This window comes from Canis aureus, chromosome 25 (assembly GCF_053574225.1).
Source record: "Canis aureus isolate CA01 chromosome 25, VMU_Caureus_v.1.0, whole genome shotgun sequence".
NCBI lineage: Eukaryota > Metazoa > Chordata > Mammalia > Carnivora > Canidae > Canis > Canis aureus.
In genome coordinates, this window is record NC_135635.1 from 43,289,489 (window position 1) to 43,303,220 (window position 13,732).

General features: G+C 51.1%; 1 protein-coding gene across 6 annotated transcripts in view; it reads left to right on the forward strand.

Annotated features, from left to right (window-relative positions):
• The window catches only part of IQSEC3 (IQ motif and Sec7 domain ArfGEF 3), a 111,439-nt gene that overhangs the window by 64,644 nt on the left and 33,063 nt on the right, over window positions 1–13,732 (forward strand). For all 6 annotated transcript variants that reach the window (XR_013364463.1, XR_013364462.1, XM_077871525.1 and 3 more), the window contains exons 4-5: window positions 4,854–5,980; window positions 7,921–8,082. Coding sequence is in view for 4 of the 6 variants with exons in the window: in XM_077871525.1 (XP_077727651.1) it covers window positions 4,854–5,980; window positions 7,921–8,082 (1,289 nt within the window). In the remaining 2 variants the exon portion in view is untranslated. The remainder of the gene's footprint in view (window positions 1–4,853; window positions 5,981–7,920; window positions 8,083–13,732) is intronic.

Genomic DNA, 13,732 nt, shown 5'->3' on the forward strand with positions numbered 1-13,732 from the left:
TGGAAATTTGAGAGACATTCACATAATCATCATTGTCTTCATATAGCTACCGCTTACTGTACACCGAGTATGTGGCCAGTGCTATATGAAACAATTCAATTATAACAAGCTACAGAGTCAGCAGGATTAGCTTCATTTAACAGATAAGAAAGCAGAGAGTCAGAGATGTTAGGAAACTTGTCCAAGGTCAACCAGCAGGGAAGAAGCAAGGCTGGGACTGAGGATCTCCCCTAAGGCTTGTTCATCAGTCCATTAAAGTAGGATGAAGTTATGATAGTGGACAAGGTTCTCACACAAGAAGTAAGAAGACACTAGCCTTCAGGACAACCGTAGAGTTGCCACAAGGGCTCTGCCTGAGATAGCTTCCCTCTTAATCAGTTGTTAATTATCAGCTACAAGAGACTGCTCTGATGATTTCCAACACAGAAGTGCATAGGAAAATAATTCCAATGTGACTGCAGAGTGGATGGTGGCTCACATATGACTTGTAACTGGCATGCTTAGGGGTTTTGTGGTCAGAGTATTGGATTAAAAAGTTGTATGGAAACAGATGACCAAGGTAGACTGGGTCACAAGAGCTGAGGACAGGGTTTCAGAGTGATAAAAATACCAGGAGCTGCAGAAAACAGGGAGGAGGAAGGTAGGTTGAGGATGGACCATCAGATTTCATGATTAAAGGTCTCTGGGCAGCCCGGGTGGCTCAGAGGTTTAGTGCCACCTTCAGCCCAGGGCCTGATCCTAGAGACCCGGGATGGGGGTCCCATGTCGGTCTCCCTGCATGGAGCCTGCTTCTCCCTCTTCCTATGTCTCTGCCTCTCTCTGTGTGTCTCTCATGAATAAATAAATAAAATCTTAAAAAAAAAAAAAGATTAGGGAGGTTTTTGGTTTTTGAGAGTCACAAAAATAACTTTGTGATTAATTCTTTAATGTATTCAGTAAATATTCAGTGAAGGCCTACTGTGTGCTGGGCACTCTTTAAGCATTGGGGATAAAGCAGTGAACATGCAAAGTCTGCCTTCATGGGGCCTATAGTCTAGTGGAGAACTGGATGGAACAGATTCAAGATCTTTAAAGTCAAGTTTTGGGACACCTGGGTGGCTAAAGAGTGAGTGCCTGCTTTCGGACCAGGATGTAATCCTGGAGTCCCAGGATTGAGTCCCATGTTGAGCTCCCTACATGGAGCCTGCTTCTCTCTCTGCTTATGTCTCTGCCTCTCTCTGTGTGTGTGTGTCTCTCATGAATAAATAAATAAAATCTTTAAAAAAAAAATAAAGTCAGGTTTTCTTCTCTGCTTGGGTGACCTGGGGACATTGGCTCACAGAAGTCTCCTAGGCTTAGCTCAGTCAGCCTTCTGCCTCTAGGTAGGACAATACGGTGCCAGGGGGATGAACATCTTTCCTATTCTGGAAACATTTCAGGCAATGGATTTTATAGCTTCACTCTTTTGCCAATAGCATCTCATAACCTGAAAAGAATGCTCATGGGCCTAGTATTTCCCTTGAAGTGTGAGTAGGCCAGGTAGGAAAGAAATATGAATTTCTGCCTGGTGACAGTTTCTCCTGGTACTCAAGGAAGGTAAGAGGGAGACAGAAATTGCCAGAAGGAGGTAATTAAGTCAGCTCCCCTCACTCTGTACACTTCCCCTTGGAGGGCGCTCCAGTCTCTTCAAGGCCAATCTCCATTCCAGACCTCAGGGAGCCTGCCAGAGTTCTGCAGGGACAGTGAGCCAAGCTACAGTGGTCTCTCCCCTCTGATGTGATTTCTGCAAAAGCAGCAACAAAATGCCTCTGAGATATCAGAAATTTCTACGTTTCTCTGGAGATCTTGGGTACACGATAAAACCCCATTGGCAATTGTCTAATAGGTATGGTAGGCAGAAATCTGACAGCCTGAGATTCCTGACCCCGAATGTGCACATCCTATATAATCCCTTTCCCTTGAGTGCCAGGGGACTAGAAGGCATAATAGGCTATCACTCCTGTGATTACGTTACCACTCAGTTGCCCTTGCGTGAATCCAAAAGAAAATCACCCTGGGTGGCTTGATCTAATCAGGTGAACCCTTTATAAGAAGTTGAATCATCAGAGTCACTCTTCTGTTGGCCTCTAAGGGCTGAACTACCCCATAGCAGAGAATAGCAGGTATCTATAACTGAGGGCCTTGGCCTTAGAATCTCACCGAACTCTGCTGACAATAAGTGTGAAGGAAGACCCTGAGCTTTGTGTGAGATTGCAGTCCCAGCTGATGCCTTGACTTCTTCTAGGTGAGGTCCCACCTAGAGATGCCAGTTGAGCAGTGCCCAGACCACTGACTGACAGAGCTATAGAGAAGATAAGAGGGTATTGTTTTAAGCTACTAAGTTTGGGGCAATTTGTTATGCAGCAGTAGATAACTGATACAGTTGGTATGGGTTTTTTTGGTTTTTTAACTTAATTTCAATTAGCCAATGTATAGTGCATTATTAGTTTCAGGGGTAGAATTTAGTGAATCATCAGTTGCATAAAACACTCAGTGCTCATCACATCGCTGCTCTCCTTAATGCCCATCACCCAGTTACCCCATCCCCCCACCCACCTACCCACTTGGTATGGTTTGTAAGAGCATCTTGAAGGTCCTATGATATGAGGACCAGAAGGCCCTTCTGCTTGAGGCCTTGTACTTCGTGACATGAACACACTTCTGAGGGGTGCCAGGCAAGAGGCCTTATTGGCCACTTAAACCTTAATAGGATTGAGTTTCCCAACTATCTTCAGAGAGCTTGTAGGAAGACAGAATAATGCCACTAGGTTTGGGGATGGGAAGGGCCCTGAATGGTGAGATGGAAGGGCTGAAGGCAACACTGAGATCATCCCATTTTACCCAGGAGTGTCCCAACTGTGTCTGTGAGATATCCTGGGCTAGAAAGATATCTCTTCTGGTCTGGTGGGGCAGGGTGGGGGGGGGGACCCACAGGGAGGGAAGTGAAGGGATCACTGGGGTCGTGAGAGGCAGTCCAGCTGCAGCCCTGGTGAGCCTACCTTGGGCAAATGCCATTCCAAAGGGAAAGTCTCTCTGGTCTTTTCCTAAGAGGTTTTGGTAAGGGAGAAAGAGAGAGAACATAGCCATCTGAGAGGGAGAAAAGACTATAGCAGGAGGTGGGAGGAGGTGAGTAAGGGCTTTGGAGACACACCACCAGCCCCTCATCAGAGATTTTCCTGAGTTAGCACGGTCTACATGAGGTAGCATGCCCCCACCAGCCCAACCAAGCCCTGCCTGTTGTACAATTCCCATTGTTGTTGTTGTTGTTGTTGTTGTTTTAAGATTTTATTTATTTATTCATGAGAGACACACACACAAAGAGAGGCAGAGACACAGGCAGAGGGAGAAGCAGGCTCCATGTAGGGAACCCGATGTGGGACCCGATCCCAGGACTCCAGGATCACACCCTAGGCTGAAGGCTGGCCCTAAACCGCTGAGCCACCTAGGGATCCCAACAACTCCCATTGTTCAGAACAGAGGTGGTCCAAGTTATGGAGCATGGTAGCGTGGAGGGACTCCTACTCTTATTTAAATTAAAAAAAAAATTTTAAAGATTTTATTTATTTATTTATTATTTGCTTGTTTGTTTGTTTGTTTATTTATTTATTTAAGAGAAAGAGAGAGAGAGAGAACAAGCAGGGGTGAGGGGCAAAGGCAGAAGGAGAAGTTAAATCCCTGCCAAGCAGGGAGCCTGACATGGGGCTCGATCCCAGGACCCTGAGATCATGACCCAAGCCAAAGGCAGATACTTAGCCTACTGAAACACCCACAAGCCCATTTTTTTAAAAAAAGATTTTGTTTATTTGAGAAAGAGAGAGCAGATTGAGAGTGAGACAGAAGGGACTCTCACTCTTTTTTTTTTTTAAGGTTTTATTTATTTATTTGACAAAGAGAGTGAGAGATCAAGCAGGAGGAGCAGCAGAGGGAGAGGGAGAAGCAGCCTCCCAACAGAACAGGGAGCCTGACATAGCGCTTGATCCCAGGACCCCCAGGATTATGACCCCAGCCAAAGGCAGACACTCAAAGGACTGAGCCCCCAGCACCCTAGGACTCCCACTCTTGAAACATCTGTCCACTCGTTCATCTGTCCTCCATCCATCTTTTTATTAAATTCATGGTGACTGAGCATCTACAACGTGCCAGCCCTTGGGCTGAGTACTGGGAACACCGAGTTGATCAAACCTCAATCTCAACCCTTATGATGATCAGGGTCAGGAATTTCCACAACGCAGTGATGTGCGTGCAGAGGAAGAAAGCAGGTGAACAGGAGTAGCAACAATTTTTTTTTAGCATTTCTGTTTCATTTTTAATGTGTTATTTTATTTTATTTTTTTAATGTGTTATTTTAAATGTACACACAAGTAGAAAGAATAGTGTAGTAAACTTTCATATAACCACCACCCAGTTCCAACAATTTTTGTTAATATTGTTTCATCTAACATTTCCGCTTTTTTTGGTGGAGTATTTTAATATACATTCAAGATACTGTGTATTTCACCCATAAGTACTTCCATACGGACCTCCAATATGAACGTTTTAAAATTACCACCTCAGCAGCAGCAGTTGACTACCAGAGCAATACTATGTCCCCTGCCCCCCGGACACCGCCGCCCCCTGGAAGCGAGTCCCTGCACCCTACACCAGTCCCTACACCTCTGGGAGTCTCGGCAAGGATCTGGTATCTCAGGCTGTGACATGCTGGAGTTTCAGATTTGGTCTCTCGTACCCCCCCAACCCTCCCCACCCTTCTGGGTGTGCATCCCTGCGCCCCAGCCAAAGCGTAGCCGGCGACCCCGGGTCCTTACTGTTTCTCCTCCCCTCTGTTCTTGTCGCAGATTGAAATGCTAGAACACAAGTACGGGGGCCACCTCGTGTCCCGCCGCGCCGCTTGCACCATCCAAACCGCCTTCCGCCAGTACCAGCTCAGTAAGAACTTCGAGAAGATCCGCAACTCGCTCCTGGAGAGCCGCCTGCCGCGGCGGATCTCCCTGCGCAAAGTCCGCGCGCCCGCGGTCGAGGGCCTGGCGGCCGAGAAGGCGCTCGTGGAGGGCTACGGGCTCGTGGGGCTGCCGCTCGTGCGCTCGCCCTCGCTGCCGCCCACCCTCGCGGGCACGCTCACCGAGCTGGAGGACTCCTTCACCGAGCAGGTGCAGTCCCTGGCCAAGTCCATCGACGATGCCCTCAGCACCTGGAGCCTCAAGACCATGTGCTCCCTGCAGGAGAGCGGCGCTTACCAGCTGCACCAGGCCCTGCACGCGGGTGCGGCGCCGGCCGGCCTGGAGGCCGAGATGCGGGAGCTGGACGGTGCTCGCCCCGCGCCCGGGGAGGAGGCCGCCGAGCCCGCAGGCCTGCCGCCGGGCCACAGCAGCACCCTCATGATGGCCTTCCGGGACGTCACCGTGCAGATCGCCAACCAGAACATCTCTGTCTCCTCCGCCACGGCTCTGTCGGTGGCCAACTGTCTGGGCGCGCAGGCCGCCCCGGCCCCGGCGGAGCCTGCGGCGGGCAGAGCCGAGCAAGGCGAAGCCCCGGGGCGGGAGGCCTCTGCCGCGGCCGCCAGCGCCGACCCGGGAGCCGCGCGCGCCGAGAACACGTGCGCAGAGGCCGGAGCCCGCGCGAGCCCGCGCGCGCACCCACCCGCGGAGGCTGCGGTGCAGGAGGCTGCCCTGACGGAGGCCGAGGCCGCCGAGGCCGAGGAGGAGGAGACCCGGGACGTGGGGAAGGGGACTGAGGCCGAGGCCGGCGACAACTCGGAGCGGCTGAGCAGCAGCAGCACGTCCACCAAGTCGGCCAAGTCGGGCTCGGAAGTGTCGGCCTCGGCCTCCAAGGAGGCTCTGCAGGCCATGATCCTGAGCCTGCCCCGCTACCACTGCGAGAACCCCGCCAGTTGCAAGTCGCCCACGCTCTCCACCGACACCCTGCGCAAACGGCTCTATCGCATCGGCCTCAACCTTTTCAACATGTAAGTGAGCACTGGTTCTGGAGCACCAGAGAGTCCTGGGAAGATCTCGGGAGGCGGGGGAAGGGGGGGGTGCGTGTGCTGCGTTTACAGGTGAGCAGGGTGCCAGATAATTGCCCACATCATCCCAGCGCCCTTCCAGATGGCATTTGTGCCACGCCTGCTCCTTGAGATACTGTGTAGGGCTGCACGTTTTATTTTTAATTGTTACAAATTTATTTTCAGGATCGGGGACAAAACAACACATCAAGCCCATGCTTTCACCACTATTACTGCTTAAGATGAAGCTAGGGCTTGAAAAAGGGAGAGTTTAAAAGAAAATACAATCTTAAGTAAGTAACAGTACAGGTTGTATGAGTACTGAGCAGAAATCATTCAGGTAGGGTGTGAAGTTAGGAAAACACCATTATCTCCAGGGGATGATGTCAAGGAATGAGAGCAAGGAGAAAATAAGGAAAGGCAAGAGAGGGCCTGGGTAGGGGAGAGAGAAGAGACCTAGCATGAGGAATACAGGTAAAAGGCAGGAGAGGGGCAGGGATAAAAGGGGAGACAAAGAAGCAGAGGTGGAGCAGGAAGCGGAAGCAGAGAAACAAACAAGTGCTGTAGATCAGAGTCTGCAGCCAGAGCCCCAGCCACAACAGTCCTTGCGGTCCTTGCGCTCGCTCGAAAGTAGAGATCTGGGGGAAAGCAGTATACACATGCCCCGTGGAAATCGCAAGTGTGGGAGGCACTCATCTCCACCCTCCGTTCGCCTCTTCTTTCAGAGCTCTAAGCCAGGAGATCTAACATCTCTCCCACCCACATGTATGTTCATTTACTCACTCAACTGTTATTTATTGAGTGCCAGGTGCATTGACCACAAGATGACCCTGGTCTCAAGAAGCTTATATTCCGGGGCAGGGGTGCAGTGGGGTGGAGAATAGCTACTATTCATGGCTCACCGTACATAAAACATCTGCAAACTTCCTAATAATATCTAGAGATGGCCTTATTATGCCATTTTCAGAAAAGAAGCAGGCTCCCACAAGTAAGGTGAGTTGCACACGGTGACATAGGTGGTGAGTTGCAGGTCTGTCTCTCTCCTAGTCCACTGCTCTTTCTTCTGCGCCAGACTGCCACCCTGGTGAGCCCAGCAACCATCTCCACACACCTGCAGCACCCCTTCTGCATGCTCACTCACACTCACACAGATACCAGGATCCCTCAAGGCAGTGGTTCTCAAACTATCTGTAGCGAAGGACCAGTTAGAATTTTTACCCTGGTAAGTTGTGAGCTGATAGTTTTGTAAAATGTAATAAAAATGAATTGCTAGAAAAACAATCACATGCTTGGTTATCCTGAAAATGTCAAAATGCTATGAATGTTCTAAATGCTTATTACCCTCTATTTTTGTACGTACCTTCTCCTGAACCAGGAAGACACCGTTCAGGGAACAGCATGGATTTACAGACCACACTTGTGAACACATTTGCCTAAAGACACAGCACCCACACCCACACTATGGACAGTGTAGTAGGAGAGGTCACCTCTGTCCCCCAGCCTCACCCTGCCTCCTGATTCCAGGGTGGGCACTGTGTACAGACAACGGAATATAGACAGGGAGGAAGGGCCTTCCCGGCAGGCCCCTCAGGGAAGACAGAAGGAAACCTCTCCACCTGCTCTAGAATTCGCTTGGTTTGGCCACAATCCCCTTCTTCCTTCTCCATGCTATCTTCACTCCTGTGTGTGTGTTGGGATTGTCGGGTGTCCAAGAGGATGAGGCTCCAGGAAGAAGCACTTGGGATCAGGAGCCCCTCTGCGGTGGAAGGAATCCTGGCATTTCAGAGGCATTCTTCCCAGAAATACTCCAGGCGCACTCTTATGGGTTTCACGGGCTGGAAGGAGTCATGGATGGCCTCGGCTCACTCTCTACTCCTTCTCCCCACCTCCACTCCCACCCTTAGCAACCCAGACAAGGGCATCCAGTTCCTGATTTCTCGAGGCTTCATCCCTGACACCCCCATTGGAGTGGCCCACTTCCTTCTCCAACGCAAGGGCCTCAGCCGTCAGATGATCGGGGAGTTCCTGGGCAACAGCAAGAAGCAATTCAACCGTGATGTGCTGGAGTGAGTGCCCCTCTCCTCCCCCCCCCCACCCCCGTGCTCCACAGGCCCCATGGGACACAGGGGAGGGCCCTGAAGCCTTGGCCTATCATTGTGTCTTGACCAGCCTCTGTTTCCCCCTCCAAAGCCCTGCAGACATTTACCACGCGTGCTCTGGGCGGGATACCTTGGAAGGCACTAGGCGGTGGTGAGGGGTGTACAGAAATGGTCAAAGGAAACAAAAAAGCCCTCCCTCCTGGCTCCCCTCTGGGGCAAAAGAATGGGCCTGGAAAAGGAGAGGACTGTGGTGTGCACTGAGGCCAACTTGGTGGGGCAAACAGGCCCTCAGCCCACCCTCTAGCTGCCACCTGCCCAGGACCCCCACACCATCCCCATGGGCTGGCTTGTCCCCACATGGGCTCAGTTTCATATTGGTGGAAGCAAACGTGAATCAGAAAAAAAGGAGTTAGATTGAGTCTTTAGAGCAATAAAATACTGTGACTCCATCAAGATAAGTTTACCACCAAGATCAACAGATGGGGGGCGGGATGAGGGGCCCGCCTTCGCTGGCACTCAGCTCTTGTTCGCCCTTGAGGTGGAGCAGGTGAGAATCTGTTCACACTCACCACCCTCCTTCGAGCTGTCAGGCCCAGGGCGGCATCCTTGGGGCTTGGAGCCACCTCTCCCCTGGCAAAAAGAGGGTGAGGCCCCATGAGGTGGGCTCAGGCCTCCTTCTTGAAGAGTCACCCTGCCATTCTCCCAATGTTCTCCTTGGGAAGGAAACAGAAGTGTCTCTCAGAGGTTCTGGGAGAAGCTCTTGGAGCAGCCAGGGCCTGCTGTGCCGGGACGGAGCGAGGTTGAGGGATGGGGGCGGTGGGCCAACGGCTGGGCAGCATGGAGTGGCGCAGCCTGACTGGCAGGGTTGTCAGGGTGCCTGGGGTGGGACCTCGGACACCTGGCTTCTTTGATGCAGCCATCAGCTGCCTTGTCTCTGGACGAGCCCCTGCTCCCGGGAGCCTGCCTTTCCATGCCCTGGATTATGAGGGGTAGACCAGTGGCCCTCTGGAATCCTTGCCACATCCTAAATTCACTGGCAGCTGTCTGAGGACAGTCTGAAAAGCAGGAGCTTGGGAGCCCCTGAGGGACCTTGAAATGCCCAGAGGCCTATTAGTTGACAGAACCCAGTGCCCCCCTTGGACTCTTGGCAGCTTTGGCCAATCAGACCCCACCCTCCACCCCCACGACTGTGGAAGATGCTGAGTGGGATGAGGGGCCTGCCTTCGCTGGCAGAGGAAAGTGAACTGATAAATGGGCCTCCTTCCCCTGTCTTTTCTTCTCCCTCCCCCAGGCTCCCCTTTCTCCTCAGCTCACCCCTACCCCTGCCGTGTGTAGGGTGCCCTGAGGGGATGCCCTGAGGAGACACATAGAAGGAGAGAGATCAAGTCTTCTCTGTCTTCTCCTCACCTGATTTCCCTCCATCTGGCTCATGGCTCTGGCCTTTCCATTTGCTCTTGTCCCTGTTCCCCTCCTCCGTTGCAGAGTGGGGTGTGCAGGTGTGCTGTGCCGCACCCCTGGGTTCTCCCTGGCTCCCTGCGCCCCTGGGGGACCGAGCCCTGTCTCTCTGCTCTGGGGGCAGAGGTGCCTGCTTCGCTCATAGGCCCCAACTGACGTCTCTTCTGCCTTGCCTGGTCCCCTCGTGGCTTGGCCCTGAAATTCCAACCCTCCAGGCCCATGGTGACCTGGAGTGATGGGAACGCGTGGTTTTCCAAGCAGCATAACACACACTAATTGCATCCTCCCAGTGAGAGGGAGTGTGTAGGCTGGAGACAGGCCAGCGCTGCTGCCCTCGCAGGGAGGGTGCCGATTGGGGACTGGGCTGGCAGCTGAGGCAGGGATCAGGCTAGGGATGAGGTGGCAGCGTGGCGGCAACAAAGAGCTGTGCCTAGGAGGGCCTGCTCTGACCCCTGGCTCTGCAACTCGCGTGCTGGGAGGCCTCCCCTGGGCCTGGGCCTCAGTTTTCTCACCTGCCAGGAGAGAGGGTGGGGCTGTGTACCTGCTCCGGTGATGGAGCTGAGCCGGGCATTCGGGCATCCGTGTGAAGGGGAGATGGGGGCAGTGAGGGGCAGGTGTCGCGGTGGCCTGAGGGAGCTTACAGACCCAGGTGTCAATGGGACAGATGAGAGAAGGAGCATGGAAAGGGAGACAAGGGACCAAGGAACCTCCAGCAGGCCTTGTGGTGTCAGGAGAGTTGAGAGCCGAGCCGAGCCTGTTTGCCCCAGCAGGTGCCTATGTCCCTCCGGGTTTATTCTGCAGCCGTGAGTCCCCGGGCCCCGGAGGCCCTGACACACCCAGCCTCTACATGGAACAGCTCCACAGAAAGGAGCCCTCTGCACCCAAGTCTGTTTTCCTGCTTGCCTGGCTTGTCTCCTGCTGGGTGCCGGCAGGAGATGGGGCAGGCACTCACCCGGGAGCTAGATGCTGGGGTTTTTGCGAGGGGGGTTCCCTGCCACACAAGCCAGCTATCCTGCAACCTCTCAGGATCTGCTGCCTCTTCCCTACACCCATGAGAGAAAACACACAATAACAAAGTCACTGGTGCCATGTTGCCAGGCCGAAAGGCTTCACTGGGATTCTGCACAGCTTCCCTGCCCCCGCCTGGTGACATTCAGCATGTCGCGTCCATTCTGTACAAAGCTGCTTGCTGAATAAAAGGATATAAATCACCCATCCCCTTGGAGACTGAGACAGCCCCAGCCACAGTACTCTCCAAGATGCAGCCAGGCAGGAGGGGGAGAGGGTGGAAGCCTCTAGGAGGGGACAGGGCGGGACCCCCACCACTACCGCCCAGCCTAGGGGCCTGTGGAGAAATGGAAGAGAGAGGGGCTGAGCAGAATCCACCTCAGCTGCTGGCCTGCATCTGAGCATCACAAATGCCGTGGCCCTGCCTCCTGAAATCTGGACCCTGGTGCTCTCAGACGCTGACCTCTTCGTCCGCTTAGTGCCCTGTTTCCATAGAAGGTGCATTCCAAGAAGGAATGTATTTAACTAGGGTGTATCAAATACTAATAGACGGCATCCTGAACTCAAAGGACCCTGTCCGTTCCACTGTTTTCTTGGGGAAGGTTTGGTTTTTTAAAGGAGAAACCAGCCTGCTTCCTTACTTGTCCAATGGGGACAGTAGTACCCACCTCATACAAATTACAATTTTAAAATGCACGTCAAGCGCATCAGTGACTGATACTTTAGTAAGTTCTTTACAAATGTTAGCTATTTCTGCTATTATCTTTCACATTTGAAAGCACAGGACAGTAGATGCCTCCCCGCCTCGGCCCCAGCCCTGGCGGGGGATCCCTCAGGCGCCTCAGCTCTGGTCTGAGATCAGGTTCACTCCCCAGACAATAAGAACATGCTAGAACTTGCTGGGGAGGGGAGGGGAGGGGAGCTCATTTGGGGACCATCCTATACCCTGAGGAGGTCCTCTGTGGTGCTGAGGAGAGAAGGGCCCTGGTGGCCTGGCAGGAGGAGCCAGCCACCAGCTGCGGTTAGGAGGCTCCGGCGCTGGAAGCTTCTCCCTCTTTCACATAGCCGGGAAATTTGGCTTTGCTCTATTTCCCTTCTGAAATGTTGGCTTCAGCAGCCTGGAAGGCCAGAGGATGGGGGAACATTCCATGTGGGCTGTGGGCAGGCTCATTTCTGGCCTGGGTGATCTTTTCTGATGTGAATCACATAGACGGGGAGGCCATCGGTGTCTGTCATTTCCGTGGAAGGGCGCGAAGGGCAGCTTTTGGGTTGAGTTGCCAGAAGAGTTTCCTGGGTGTTCCTTCTCTCACTGTGTCAACTCCGTTTTTTGTTCAATATTAAGAGTTTGACATTTTAGTCAGATTGCATTATTTCATTTCCTTAGAAATATGTTGGCCAGAGTGTAACAGATTTGTTCTTCTTAGGGGACATTCAGAAATGAAGACAGATTGCCTGTCCAACTCAACAGGCTGGGAGGCGCTAGTCTTTCATGGCTTGGAAGAAATTATTTGAGAATATCCTGCCCTTTGTGCCATGTGTAACCTTAGAAATGTTACTATATTTCTGGGGAATTCCACCAGGAGGGAGAGAGCAGTCTGGGGCCCACGCAGACCCTTATAGGTCTGGAGGAAGATGGAAAGAGGCCTGGGCAGGCAGTAATAGACTGCTTATTTCCCACTTAAATAGGCTTATTTCCACTGCTTTGAAAATTTGACACTGCCTCCACCCTACAGGATAGAAGGAGGGGGTCTCTTTTTTTTTTAATTAAAGTTTATTTTATTTCAATCAATTAACATATAGTATATTATTAGTTTCAGAGGTAGAGTCAGTGATTCATCAGTTGCCTTTTTAACACCCAGTGCTCATCACATCACGTGCCCTCCTTAATGCCCATCACCCAGTTATCCCATCCCCCCCACACACCCCCTGCCCCCCTCAACCCTGTTTGTTTCCTATGATTAAGAGTCTCTTATGGTTTGTCTCCCTTCTAATTTCATCTTGTTTGATTTTTCCTTCCCTTCCCCTATGCTCCTCTGTTTTGTTTTGTTTTTCTTTTCTTTTAAGAATTTTTAAAAAGATTTTATTTATTTATTCATGAGAGACACAGAGAGAGAGAGAGAGGCAGAGACACAGGCAGAGGGAGAAGCAGGCTCCATGCAGGGAGCCCAATGAGGGACTCGATCCTGGGTCCCCGGGGTCACACCCTGGGCCCAAGGCGGGTGCTCAACCTCTGAGCCACCCAGGTGTCCCTGCTCCTCTGTTTTGTTTATTAAATTTTACATATGAGTGAGATCATATGATAATTGTCTTTCTCTGATTGACTTATTTTGCTTAGCATAATACTGTCTAGTTCCATCTTTGTCATTGCAAATGGCAAGATTTCATATTTTTGATGGTTGAGTCATATTCCATTATTTTATATATATATATAAAAGATTTCATATTTTTGATGGTTGAGTCATATTCCATTATTTTATATATATATACATACACACACCATATATATATATATATATATATATATATATATATATGCACACACACACTACATCTTCTTTATCCATTCTTCTGTTGACAGCATCAGGGCTCTTTCCATAGTTTGGCTATTGTGGACATTGCTGCTATAAATATTAGGGTGTAGATGCCCCTTCGGATCAAGTGTAGTGATCCGAAGTGTATCTTTGGAGTAAATACCTAGTAGTACAATCGTGCCCCTTTCTCTGCATCCTTGTCAATATCTGTCGTTTCCTGACTTGTTAATTTTAGCCATTCTGACTGGTATGAGGTGGTATCTCATTGTGGTTTTTATTTGTATTTCCCTGGTGCCCAGTGATGTTGAGCATTTTTTCATGTGTCTGTTGGCCATTTGTATGTCTTCTTTGGAGAAATGTCTACTCATGTCTTCTTCCCATTCCTTGACTGGGAAGTGCTTTATAGATTTTGGATACTAGCCCTTTATCTGATATGTCATTTGCAAATATCCTCTCCCATTCTGTAGGTTGTCTTTTGGTTTTATCAACTGTTTCCTTTACTGTGCAAAAGCTTTTTATCTTGATGAAGTCCCAATAGTTCATTTTTGCCTTTGTTTCCCTTGCCTTTGGAGATGTGTCTAGCAAGAAGTTGCTGCAGCCCAGGTCACAGAGGTTGCTGCTTG